General features: G+C 44.2%; 1 protein-coding gene across 1 annotated transcript in view; it reads right to left on the reverse strand.

The window, feature by feature from the left end:
- Positions 1 to 12,568: 12,568 nt before the first annotated feature.
- The window catches only part of LOC139572310 (cellular retinoic acid-binding protein 2-like), a 16,110-nt gene continuing 15,083 nt past the window's right edge, over positions 12,569 to 13,595 (reverse strand). Inside the window, exon 4 of the mRNA XM_071394995.1 lies at positions 12,569 to 13,238. Within this exon, the coding sequence (XP_071251096.1) occupies positions 13,188 to 13,238 (51 nt within the window). The 3' untranslated portion in view covers positions 12,569 to 13,187. The remainder of the gene's footprint in view (positions 13,239 to 13,595) is intronic.

A 13,595-nucleotide genomic window follows, 5' to 3' on the forward strand; every position in this document is an offset into this window, starting at 1 on the left:
GATCAACTTCAACCTACTGTAGTTGTTAGGTAGATCACCTTCATCCTACTGTAGTTGTTAGGTAGATCAACTTCATCCTACTCTATTGTTTGTGGATAAGGAACTATGCCTCCCTTTTTCCATTTTCTAGGCCTGTTGTTCACTCTCTCCTCCCGTTGTTCCCTCTCTCCTCCTGCTGTTCCCTCTCTCCTCCTGCTGTTCCCTCTCTCCTCCCGTTGTTCCCTCTCTCCTCCTGCTGTTCCCTCTCTCCTCCTGCTGTTCCCTCTCTCCTCCTGCTGTTCCCTCTCTCCTCCTGCTGTTCCCTCTCTCCTCCTGCTGTTCCCTCTCTCCTCCTGCTGTACCCTCTCTCCTCCTGCTGTTCCATCTCTCCTCCTGCGGTTCCCTCTCTCCTCCTGCTGTTCCCTCTCTCCTCCTGCTGTTCCCTCTCTCCTCCTGTTGTTCCCTCTCTCCTCCTGCTGTTCCCTCTCTCCTCCTGCTGTACCCTCTCTCCTTCTGCTTTCCATCTCTCCTCCTGCTGTTCCCTCTCCTCCTGCTGTTCCCTCTCTCCTCCTGCTGTTCCCTCTCTCCTCCTGCTGTTCCCTCTCTCCTCCTGTTGTTCCCTCTCTCCTCCTGCTGTTCCATCTCTCCTCCTGCTGTTCCCTCTCTCATTTTGTTGTTGCCTCAGGGACCACAGCGAATGGAGGAGGTTTGTGATCATAATCAAGTAATCAAGTTATGTGCAACTCAAAACAACACACACACACACACACACACACACACACACACACACACACACACACACACACACACACACACACACACACACACACACACACACACACACACACACACACACACACACACACACACACACACACACTATAAACATGAGTTATGCAGCAGGAAACTATTGTAACACATTGAATCTAAAGTTTAGATAGTATCGATTCAATGTGTTACAATAGTTTCCTGCTGCATAACTCATGTTTATAGTGTGTGTGTGTGTGTGTGTGTGTGTGTGTGTGTGTGTGTGTGTGTGTGTGTGTGTGTGTGTGTGTGTGTGTGTGTGTGTGTGTGTGTGTGTGTGTGTGTGTGTGTGTGTGTGTGTGTGTGTGTGTGTGTGTGTTGTTTTGAGTTGCACATAACTTGATTACTTGATTATGATCACAAACCTCCTCCATTTAGATTCTAAACTATGTAGGAGTATGATACTGTCCCTCACAAAGCTCAGATATGCAGGAGAGGGGGAGAGAGAGAGAACACTACTGTCCGATGTGCTGTAGTTGTGGTAGAGCGGTAACAGGTAGCTGTAAAGTGTCAGATACAGTGTCTGTCATGACCCATACGTCAGACATTAGCTGAGCTATGCAGTAGCACACTAACAGCCTGTATATGTGGACAGTGGGAAGCAGTAGACCGTCTGGAAAGAGCTGCATGTTTCCACCTTGTCTATGGGGTTCCCCGGGGTCATCTAAGTTGGCTTTGGCAACACTGGGTGTTAGCAAACTTTACGTGTGTGCGTTGTGTTGTGTTATTGTTGTGTATCTGCATGTTTGTGTGTTAGTAAAAATTAACATCTCTTGTACTGCCAGTCCAGTGGCCAGACAGTTTTATGATGTTTTCCCTATTCTCCATTCCCCAAACCATAGACCACCACAGCCAATCAAATCACATCAATGCCCCACCAGAGCCAATCAGACTGCACGTCCAGCAATGACATCACCATCTCCAGCATAAACTGCCCTGACCGCTGTAGAGAGAGAGAGAGAGCGAGTCAGTAATCAAATACAGGCACTCTAAATCCCACCTCCATTTTAGATGTCTGTCTTTACTGTTTGTCTCTTTCTCCCTCTCTATGTTACTCTTTCTATCTTGCTGTTTGTCTCTTTCTCCCTCTCTATGTTACTCTGTCTGTCTTGCTGTTTGTCTCTTTCTCCCTCTCTATGTTACTCTGTCTGTCTTGCTGTTTGTCTCTTTCTCCCTCTCTATGTTACTCTTTCTATCTTGCTGTTCGTCTCTTTCTCCCTCTCTATGTTACTCTTTCTATCTTGCTGTTTGTCTCTTTCTCCCTCTCTATGTTACTCTTTCTATCTTGCTGTTTGTCTCTTTCTCCCTCTCTATGTTACTCTGTCTGTCTTGCTGTTTGTCTCTTTCTCCCTCTCTATGTTACTCTGCCTGTCTTGCTGTTTGTCTCTTTCTCCCTCTCTATGTTACTCTTTCTATCTTGCTGTTCGTCTCTTTCTCCCTCTCTATGTTACTCTTTCTATCTTGCTGTTTGTCTCTTTCTCCCTCTCTATGTTACTCTTTCTATCTTGATGTTTGTCTCTTTCTCCCTCTCTATGTTACTCTGTCTATCTTGCTGTTTGTCTCTTTCTCCCTCTCTATGTTACTCTTTCTATCTTGCTGTTTGTCTCTTTCTCCCTCTCTATGTTACTCTGCCTGTCTTGCTGTTTGTCTCTTTCTCCCTCTCTATGTTACTCTTTCTATCTTGCTGTTTGTCTCTTTCTCCCTCTCTATGTTACTCTTTCTATCTTGCTGTTTGTCTCTTTCTCCCTCTCTATGTTACTCTTTCTATATTGCTGTTTGTCTCTTTCTCCTGCCCCCTCTCTACTTATTTTACATTACATTAGTCATTTAGCAGACGCTCTTATCCAGAGCAACTTAAGCCGGGATTCAATGTTCGCGGAGATCACATTCACGGTAAACACTGCATATGTCGGCTCAATCTACATACGGTAAATAACGGTTAAATAAAAAAATAAAAAATAAAATTCGGAAATTACCTTTAAAAGCCGCAATGCCTATCACCCGCGATCAGATTGAATCTGGGCCTTACAGTCTTGTGCTCCTGAGTTGATCTGCATCATGTCAGGCTGTTTAGTTCAGTATCTGTGCTGTGGAGTGAACCTGTTGAACTTTCACCAACATGAATAAATAAAACGTTTTTTTATTTTTTTCTCAGACGGAGTCTCAACTTACTGTTAAAAGTTACAATAGTAGAATACACAAGTTGCAAGGTAGAAATTTGGTTGTGCATCAGTAGTTTTTCTCTTGTTTTGTCAATCACTGACAGTCACTCAATTAGCCATGTCAGCTAAACATTTTTAGATTGATAAGTTAGTCTAGTCCACATGTCAAACTCATTCCACAGTGTCTGCAGGTTTTTGCTCCAGCCTTGATTGATGAATTAAGGTCACTAATTAGTAAGGAACTCCCCTGGTTGTCTAGGTCTTAATTGAAAGGAAAAACCAAAATCCTGCAGACACTCGGCCCTCCATGGAATGAGTTCGACACCCCCTGGACCGGACCCAGAGGCACTGACCTCCATGGAATGAGTTCGACACCCCCTGGACCGGACCCAGAGGCACTGACCTCCATGGAATGAGTTCGACACCCCCTGGACCGGACCCAGAGGCACTGACCTCCATGGAATGAGTTCGACACCCCCTGGACCGGACCCAGAGGCACTGACCTCCATGGAATGAGTTCGACACCCCCTGGACCGGACCCAGAGGCACTGACCTCCATGGAATGAGTTCGACACCCCCTGGACCGGACCCAGAGGCACTGACCTCCATGGAATGAGTTCGACACCCCCTGGACCGGACCCAGAGGCACTGACCTCCATGGAATGAGTTCGACACCCCCTGGACCGGACCCAGAGGCACTGACCTCCATGGAATGAGTTCGACACCCCCTGGACCGGACCCAGAGGCACTGACCTCCATGGAATGAGTTCGACACCCCCTGGACCGGACCCAGAGGCACTGACCTCCATGGAATGAGTTCGACACCCCCTGGACCGGACCCAGAGGCACTGACCTCCATGGAATGAGTTCGACACCCCCTGGACCGGACCCAGAGGCACTGACCTCCATGGGGCCCCCATTGATTTTGTTAGTTACTCTCACTCAGATATCATTAACATGGCATAAGTCAGGGCAAAATGTGTAGAAATGCAGAAAAATAGCTTTAAAGCTGCAAACATTTATCTCCACATCATGGCAAAATGGGTAGAATTGCAGGGAATTTGCTTTAAATCTTTCAATAATGTATCTCCGCACCCATGGCAAAATGTGTAGAACTGCAGAAAACTTGCTTTAAAACTGCAACATTTTCTTTACGCCCCATGGCAAAATGCGTAGAATTGCAGGAAATAAACTTTATTAAAACATATTTTTTTCTCCTAGCCGTCAAGAGGGGGGCCACTAAAAATGTCTGCCCGCTTGGTGGTGGGCATCGCTTAGGGAACCCAAATCTCGCTTAGGGCCCCCAAAAGGCTAGAGCCGGCCAGGGGGTTAATGTGTGTGTGCGTGTGTGTTATCTGTAAAGTCCGTTGATCTAATGGAAACAGAATGAGTCATCATGGAGTTCTGCCAGTTGATCACCCAGTAAAGACTGATTTGATCTCTCTCTCTCTGTCTCTCTCGTGCACTCTCTCCCTCTCTCTCTCTCTACTGTATCTCCCTCCCTCCCTCCATCTCTCTCTCTCTCTCTCCCTCTCTCTCTACTGTCTCTCTCTCTCTCTCTCTCTCTCTACTGTATCTCTCTCTCTCCCTCTCTCTCTACTGTATCTCCATCTCTCTCTCTCTCTCTCTCTCTCTCTCTCTCTCTCTCTCTGTCTCTGTCTCTGTCTCTGTCTCTGTCTGTCTCTGTCTCTGTCTCTTTCTCATTCCATCCTTTCTTTCTCTGCCTCTGTCTCTCCATCCTCCTCATTCTCTCTCTGGTTCTCTATTTTCTCACACATATAGAGACAGTTCTGTCCATATTTGAGTTTAGTCTCAGAGTCTGTACTGTAGAACTCAGAGTCTGTAATCTGATTTAGGTGAGTCCCATACCACAGGGTCTATCTGTGTACAAAGGCTTCATTCAGACCTAACCGTTGTTATCTATGTGTTATACTGGAGGACCAAAGTCTCTCTAGCAGCTACATTAAACACAGCTGCATCTTTCTCTTCCAGCAAAGAAGACGAGGAGGAAGACTTGGGCTGAAACCAGGAAGAGTTTGTCCTCTTTTCACCCCTCCGTTGGTCTCTCTGACTCAACCTCTCCATTTCTTCATTCCTCTACTATACTCCTGTCTGTTATCCCAAAACCTGCTCTGAGATTCAACACTCCAGTGTGTATGTGTGTGTGTGTGTGTGTGTGTGTGTGTGTGTGTGTGTGTGTGTGTGTGTGTGTGTGTGTGTGTGTGTGTGTGTGTGTGTGTGTGTGTGTGTGTGTGTGTGTGTGTGTGTGTGTGTGTGTGTGTGTGTGTGTGTGTGTGTGTGTGTGTGTGTGTGTGTGTGTGTGTGTGTGTGTGTGTGTGTGCGTGGGCGTGCATGAGTGCACACGTACCCGAGAAGATGGTGTGTTCCATTAAATGTGTGTTGCATGGAAAAGGGCATGAGAGAAAATATATATATGTGTGTGTGTGTGTGTGTGTGTGTCCCAGCTAGCACATAACATTCTGAGAACAATATGTTTGTTAGAGCTTGGTGAGAGCATGTCCAATTGTTATTTTGCATACAACCTTCCCACAAGGAACATTCTCAACACATTTAAGGAACTTGACAAAAATATACACTTCCGTTCAAAAGTGGGGTCACTTAGAAATGTCCTTGTTTTTGAAAGAAAAGCACATTGTTTGACCATTAAAACATCAAATTGAACAGTAATACTAGTTGTATTGCTTCTTTAATCAGAACAATAGTTTTCAGCTGTGCTAACATGTTGCAAAAGGGTTTTCTAATGATCAATTAGCCTTTTAAAATGATAAACTTGGATTAGGGGGCGGCAGGTAGCCTAATGGTTAGAGCGTTGGACTAGTAACCGAAAGGTTGCAAGATTAAATCCCTGAGCTGACAAGGTAAAAATCTGTTGTTCTGCCCCTGAACAAGGCAGTTAACCCACTGATCCTAGACCGTCATTGAAAATAAGAATTTGTTCTTAACTGAATTGCCTAGTTAAATAAAGGTCAAATAAAAATGAGCTAACACAACGTGCCATTGGAACACAGGAGTGAAGGTTGCTGATAATGGGTCTATGTACACCTATGTAGATATTCCATTAAAAATCAGCTGTTTCCAGCTACAATAGTCATTAACAATGTCTACACTGTATTTCTGATCAATTTGATGTTATTTTAATGGTCAAAAAATATGCTTTTCTTTCAAAAACAAGTACATTTCTAAGTGACCCCAAACTTTTGAACGGTAGTGTATATAAATGTATTTTCTTGGTATTTCATTCATTTAACAGACTTTAAACATTCAAACATGGTTACATTTAATTAAAATGTTAACGTTCTAGGAGCGTTCTCCAACTGGTTTGATGGCGTTGCAGTGGATAGCAGCCATCTTACAGGCTCCTGACCAAAACCTTTTTTTTTACTTATTGTCTCCGCCATCATTTCCTGTGACCGAAACAGCGATCACTACTCGTTATTGTTATTCGTTACGAAGCATATGACAAACACAATTGATTTTGAATTTGATTTGACATTGGGAATGTTCTCAAATAGTTCAGAGAATGTTAAGAAACAATGTTCTTCTGTGGGACTTTAAGTACTTCAGCATAACATTTTCAGTAGGTTTCCTTATAGTTCAATTTAAAGTCATGTTCTCAGAACATTAAGAAAACATTCCAATAAAACCACAAGAAAACATTAGTAACATTAAAAGAATGTTATTTAAAAACATATACATTCCATTCACCTGGTGGCGCAGGGGACTAATTCTATGGATAGAGGACAGATGATCATAGGTTTGAATCTCACTGACGCCATGCCACAATAGAAAATAAATGTGTTTGCATGAATAATGCCTAAGAAATGAATTTCCATGTGTCCTATCCGTGCATGGAGTTCCAAACAGTTAACAGCAGTCTTATTGAAACATTCAGTGAAAGTTTTAAGGACGTTATTTCAAAAACCTCCAAATAACCTTTACATTTCGTTCAAAACATTCACAACATTTAGAAAATGTTCTTAGAACGTTACTAACTTAACTTCAAATAACATACAATTTCTGTTCTCAGAACGTTAATAAAACCTGAAAATGTACATTCAGGCAAAATGTTCACTTCCATTCTCAGAATGTTTTTTTTTAAATGCAGTTTTACTGGTCAGGAAACGTATGTCTTTGTCCCCAGAACCAATGGGAAACCAAAGACTTACGTTCCAAAACTTCCAAGACACCAAATGTGCTAGCTGGCGTGCATGTTGTGTGTGTGTTTAGTCAGGCTGTCACGAGCACTCTGTGTCTATAAAGGCGTGGGCCTCTTACCCATCATGCCCTGTGGTACTGTCGCCTGTGGGACATTTTTGCATCGGTCCTCCCACAACTTTACTAGCTTCCCCAGAATACAGTTGACCCAGGTGTCAATAACCGCCCCAACCTGAACTCAAATCATCCATCTCACATCTGCTATATTCCACATAGGCATGCATGGAGGCACGGACACACGCATGAACACACACACAAAAACACACACAGAGACACACACATGCACACACACCACTCTCTCACCACCTTGAACACAAATCATCCATCGCACTCTGCTTTGAGACAGGCATGGCCTCAGGGCACCTAAACGAACCTGCATTCACACAAACCTCGTTAGAGCTTGTGCTACGTCTCGGTTCACATATCCCTTGATTACCGATGGTAACCAGGTTAGCTATGCTAGCAGGTATTGGATGTCCATTTGTCTTTAGGAAGTCTCATTCATCATATCAGATTAGCATAACCAGTGCACTCCATCACCAGGAAAGGGTAACAGCTTTGTGTTCAACATACTGTAACGCGGGCTGGTGCATCCATTCAAACCAAGTCCAATACATTAGTGCCAATCAACATGTACTGTATAGCATCAGTTTTATCCATGGAATATGACAATGTTGTTCAAATCAGGATACAAATTTCAGATTTAGTCTGGCCCCAGATATACATTTATGGAAAGTATTTTTCTATGCAATGCACCCATGCTGTCTTTATGGTAAAATATATGGTTTGCAGGCACTCTGGTTGGAGTGTACAGTAGGTGTGTATTGTATCGTATGCATGTGAGTTGTTTTCACTTGCTTGCTTTAGTGTAGCATGGTGTGTGTGTGCTCACCTTGTGTGTGTGTGTACTGAGTGTGTGTTTTACGAGCTGCGCGTACAGTGTGAGTGTTTGATGGTACGTGTGAAGAGTTTGCAGAATGTGTGTGTTTGGTTCGGTATGCAAGTGCGTGTGTGTCTCTGACTGTTTGTGTGTTTTTACGGGGGTCCAGTGCAGGCTGTGTGTTTTTGAAGGGGGCAAAACAGCTGCCTTTTACTGCCCCAGGGGCTAATAAACAGGCAGAGAAGGGCAGTTATCTACCCATTTTACTGGCCAGGACGGGACTTTACTGAGGTCACACTGTAATTACACACAGCTGCAGGGGGAGATAGAGCGAGCGAGAGAGAGAGAGAGAGAGACGAGACAGAAGTGGAGAATGGTGCAGTGAGATTGTTCCTAGGAGACTAAGGGAGGGGTTTCATATGGTATCAGTGAAAATATGGGAAATGCCAAATTAAATAGAGTCTGTAGACCTTAAAGAGGCATTAGTAACAGCATAGATCAACCCAGTGGAAGCAGAGACCAAGCCAACACTGGGTCATATCCCATAGTCCCTCTAGCAGTCCACAGTCCACAGGTCTGGGTTTCCCCTAACAGATACAACCTGGGGAGTTGTAGCTTAGGGGTCAAACATGAGAGAAAGACCATTTTGAACATTTCTAAATTCCTTTCCTTGTGCACCTCTCTCTTTTCCATTTCCTCTACCTCTATCACCCTGCTCTGTGTGTGTGTGTCTCCAGTTCTCTTCCATTTACAGGTTTTCCTTAAAGATTCTGCTCCTCGTTAAGCACATCTGCTGTCAATCAACTGTACCCTATAATCCCATTGGCATTTCCTGCCTGTCGGGACACGCCTCCTGACCCTTTTTTTCTGGTCATTGATTGGTCGGATTGGTTAGGTCCCACCCTGGCCATCTCTGGGTTCCAACTGGCCAACTCACCTGTCCATCAAATAGACTCATGTTCAACTTCATTCCACTTATCATCATCATCTTTAACTGTTGCCTTAACGACAGATGTGTTTGTGTGATTTCAGAGATGAAGGACTAACATTGAAGTGAATGTGTGTGCCCGCACGTGCGCACCCGTGTGTGTGTGTGTGTGTGTGTTTGCAGTGGTGTAAAGTACTTAAGTAAAAATACTTTAAAGTACTACTTAAGTTGTTTTTTGGGGTATCTGTACTTTACTATTTATATTTTTGACTACTTTTACTTTTACTTCACTACATTCCTAAAGAAAATATTGTACTTTTTACTCCACACATTTTCCCTGACAACCAAAAGTACTTATTACAGTTTGAATGCTTAGTAGGACAGGAAAATAGTAAAATTCACGCACTTATCAAGAGAACACGTGGTCATTCCTACTGCCTCCGGCCTCCGGCCTAGACTTTTACTCAAGTAGTATTTTACTGGCCTACTTTTACTTGAGTAACTTTCTATTAAGGTATCTATACTTTTACTCAAGTATGACAATTGGGTACTTTTTCCACCACTGTGTGTGTGTGTGTGTGTGTGTGTGTGTGTGTGTGTGTGTGTGTGTGTGTGTGTGTGTGTGTGTGTGTGTGTGTGTGTGTGTGTGTGTGTGTGTGTGTGTGTGTGTGTGTGTGTGTGTGTGTGTGTGTGTGTGTGTGTGTGTGTGTGCGTGTGTTGGAACTGCTAACAGAAGTAGGGAAACTTCCAGAAATATGTTGAACCTAAATTTCCAGCACCAGAGTTTGACTCCTGTTACCATGTGGAACTCCAATCAGGACAACACAGATAATAGGACTGATACATCCTCTGGGATCAATATGTAAAGCTAGACTCTATAGTCATCTCTAGGAGAGCCAGGAAAACTCTGCTCAGATCTGTGAAACAGCTCTCACAGTGAAAGAGAGTGAATGGAGAAGGGGGAGAGGGAGAGAGAAGAGAGGATGAATGGAGAAGGGGGGGAGAGAAGAGAGGATGAATGGAGAAGGGGGGGAGAGAAGAGAGGATGAATGGAGAAGGGGGAGAGGGAGAGAGAGAGAAGAGAGGATGAATTGAGAAGGGGGAGAGAGAGAAAGAAGAGAGGATGAATGGAGAAGGGGGAGAGAGAGAAGAGAGGATGAATGGAGAAGGGGGAGAGAGAGAAGAGAGGATGAATGGAGAAGGGGGAGAGAAGAGAGGATGAATGGAGAAGGGGGAGAGGGAGAGAGAAGAGAGGATGAATGGAGAAGGGGGGAGAGAAGAGAGGATGAATGGAGAAGGGGGAGAGAGAAAAGAGGATGAATGGAGAAGGGGGAGAGGGAGAGAGAAAGAAGAGAGGATGAATGGAGAAGGGGGGGAGAGAGAGAAGAGAGGATGAATGGAGAAGGGGGGAGAGAGAGAGAAGAGAGGATGAATGGAGAAGGGGGAGAGAGAGAGAGAGAAGAGAAGATGAATGGAGAAGGCGGAGAGAGAGAGAGAAGAGAGGATGACTTGAGAAGGGGGGAGAGAGAGAAGAGAGGATGAATGGAGAAGGGGGGAGAAGAGAGGATGAATGGAGAAGGGGGAGAGGGAGAGAGAAGAGAGGATGAATGGAGAAGGGGGGAGAAGAGAGGATGAATGGAGAATGGGGAGAGAAAAATAAGAGAGGATGAATGGAGAAGGGGGGGAGAGAAGAGAGGATGAATGGAGAAGGGGGAGAGGGAGAGAGAGAGAAGAGAGGATGAATTGAGAAGGGGGAGAGAGAGAAAGAAGAGAGGATGAATGGAGAAGGGGGAGAGAGAGAAGAGAGGATGAATGGAGAAGGGGGAGAGAGAGAGAAGAGAGGATGAATGGAGAAGGGGGAGAGAGAGAGAGAAGAGAAGATGAATGGAGAAGGGGGAGAGAGAGAGAGAAGAGAGGATGACTTGAGAAGGGGGGAGAGAGAGAAGAGAGGATGAATGGAGAAGGGGGAGAGAGAGAGAGAAGAGAGGATGAATGGAGAAGGGGGAGAGAGAAAAGAGAGGATGAATGGAGAAGGGGGGGAGAGAGAGAAGAGAGGATGAATGGAGAAGGGGGGGAGAAGAGAAGAGAGGATGAATGGAGAAGGGGGGGAGAAGAGAAGAGAGGATGAATTGAGAAGGGGGGAGAAGAGAAGAGAGGATGAATGGAGAAAATGACCAAGAAGAGAGGATGAATGGAGAAAATGACTGAGAAGAGAAGAGAGGATGAATGGAGAAGGGGGGGAGAAGAGAAGAGAGGATGAATGGAGAAGGGGGGGAGAAGAGAAGAGAGGATGAATGGAGAAAATGACTGAGAAGAGAGGCAGTGAGAAAGAAAGGAGTGGAGAAAGGAGGGCGTGTGGTAGAGAGATGATTGACAGAGAGAGAAAGACGGGAGGGATGGGGAGAAGGAAAAAGGGAGAGGGAGAGTCTCGAGGGGGCGGAGAGACAGACAAGTTATTCTTGTTGCAGACAGCTGAGACAAAGTCTAAAATAAGATGTGTACTAGTTAGGGCTGTGACGGTCATGTAATTTTGGATGATGGTAATTGGCCAGCCAAATGACCACCGTCTCCCTAATAACCGTTCAAGTAGCAAATAATACAAAATATATATATATTAATTTTTTTGACACATTTTCTCCTCCTCTGCTCCTGACTGCATGTGCTTAGAATGATTCATTCTATTTCTATGTGTGCTGTTGCTGCATTGTGGGGGCGTTGGCACCCCAAGACTTGTTTGCTACAACACCTTGCTTGTTTCAGCAAGGAGCAACAACGTTTCATCACATTTTAAGAGTCCATGTTACCGCGGAAACAGACTCAACCGCACGAACGCCCGGCCGTTCTATTTATTTTTTAAACGATTATGAGAGTTGTTTAATTTTTATGACGGTCTTCATCCAGAACCGTCGGTTACACGGTTATACGGTAATTGTGCCGGCACTAGTACTAATGTGTGTGTGTGTGTGTGTGTCTGTGTATTTAGACGCCAATGGTGAGTTACAGTTATACTCACAAACCATAAAGCGGTATTTACCAGTAAAATCTTAGTCCTTGAGTATTTACAGATGTAGGATATTCTTTTGATCACCCTGTCTGTTGCCGGAGAATGTTCCTGCACTGCAGGAAATCTAAAACTTGCTGTGTAGTTGAGGTTTAAAAGGGCTTCTGAAGTTTGTCATTTCCACTTTAAAATTTCAGACTTGATTTTTCCTTACGAAAAATGTACCAACCCCCTACAAAAATGGCCATTAGTTATAATCCAGATAATAATTCACATTTCCTGTTGCTGCAGGATTATTTTCCTGCTGTAGCAAACTGGCTCAAATTAAGATCCTACATCTGTACTGTTTGTGTGTGTGAGCAACTGTGTGTGTAAGTAAGTGTGTGAGCATAAGTTCATGTGCGTGTCAGGATGTGTGTGTGTGTGTGTGTGTGTGTGTGTGTGTGTGTGTGTGTGTGTGTGTGTGTGTGTGTGTGTGTGTGTGTGTGTGTGTGTGTGTGTGTGTGTGTGTGTGTGTGTGTGTGTGTGTGTGTGTGTGTGTGTGTGTGTGTGTGATACCAAAAACCCAAACCGTATGGAGTCAACATCGTGTTTTATTGTCTTCCCATAGAAAGCATAATTTCCTATGATCAGATTTTATATAAAAGAGACAAAGTAAAAACCATAGCAACACGGTATCAGATCTAGTGTAATAAATATACAACTTTATCGACATAGAGATAAGAGGGAAGAGAGAAGGAGAGAGAGACCGGACACAAAGTAACTGACCTTATAACTGGAAGAGCTCATAGATAGGTTTACACAACTACAAATATAGTCAGACACTGATACACACACTTAGACCTACTCCACTGACTAGCACGTACACACACACACACATGGATCAACAACCTTGCACGTACAAAGACTCAGAAAAAGACACACTTTCAGGTTTACAACCTCACTGAGTAAGTGGACAGAACATTGGCAAGACGGACTTTAATAGATATAGGTCAACTAGACTGGGTTCAATCCCATGGTTTTGTGACAGATATACTGGAGTTAAACTAGATTCTACAAGCTGCTTTCACCCTGCCCATTCTGGCCAGGGGTTTGTGGAGTGAGTGGTGAGAGAGTGAGAGAGTGAGTGGTGAGTGAGTGAGAGAGTGAGTGAGAGAGTGAGAGAGATGGAAGGATGAAGAGTTGTCTCCTCTTTCACTCTCGTATGTAGACTCTGGTACACACCACATCCTCCGCACTCATGGTCTGGAATGAGAGGAATTTATACATATATTTAATATAGGTATTCATATCCAAGGAATTTATAAAGATGTGCATTATTCAATAGAAGCATTCATATCCAACATTAACACAGTCTCAATCCATCCTGTTCAGTCCCTGTCTGTGACTGTGTCTCTTCCAACAAGAGGTGTCCTGAACCACTCCTTCTGTATTACAACGTTCTGGCCTTTTTTACCATGGAAACCATACGATTTTAGATCTAAGTTGACTAATTGAATTAGAAGCCAAACACTCAGCATGAGAGATGGAATGATCGGAGACAGACCACATATTGTGCAATGCATCAGATGCATTTGTTCATGGTCCTTGACAAATGGGAAA

This window comes from Salvelinus alpinus, chromosome 4, assembly GCF_045679555.1.
Source record: "Salvelinus alpinus chromosome 4, SLU_Salpinus.1, whole genome shotgun sequence".
Classification (NCBI taxonomy): domain Eukaryota; kingdom Metazoa; phylum Chordata; class Actinopteri; order Salmoniformes; family Salmonidae; genus Salvelinus; species Salvelinus alpinus.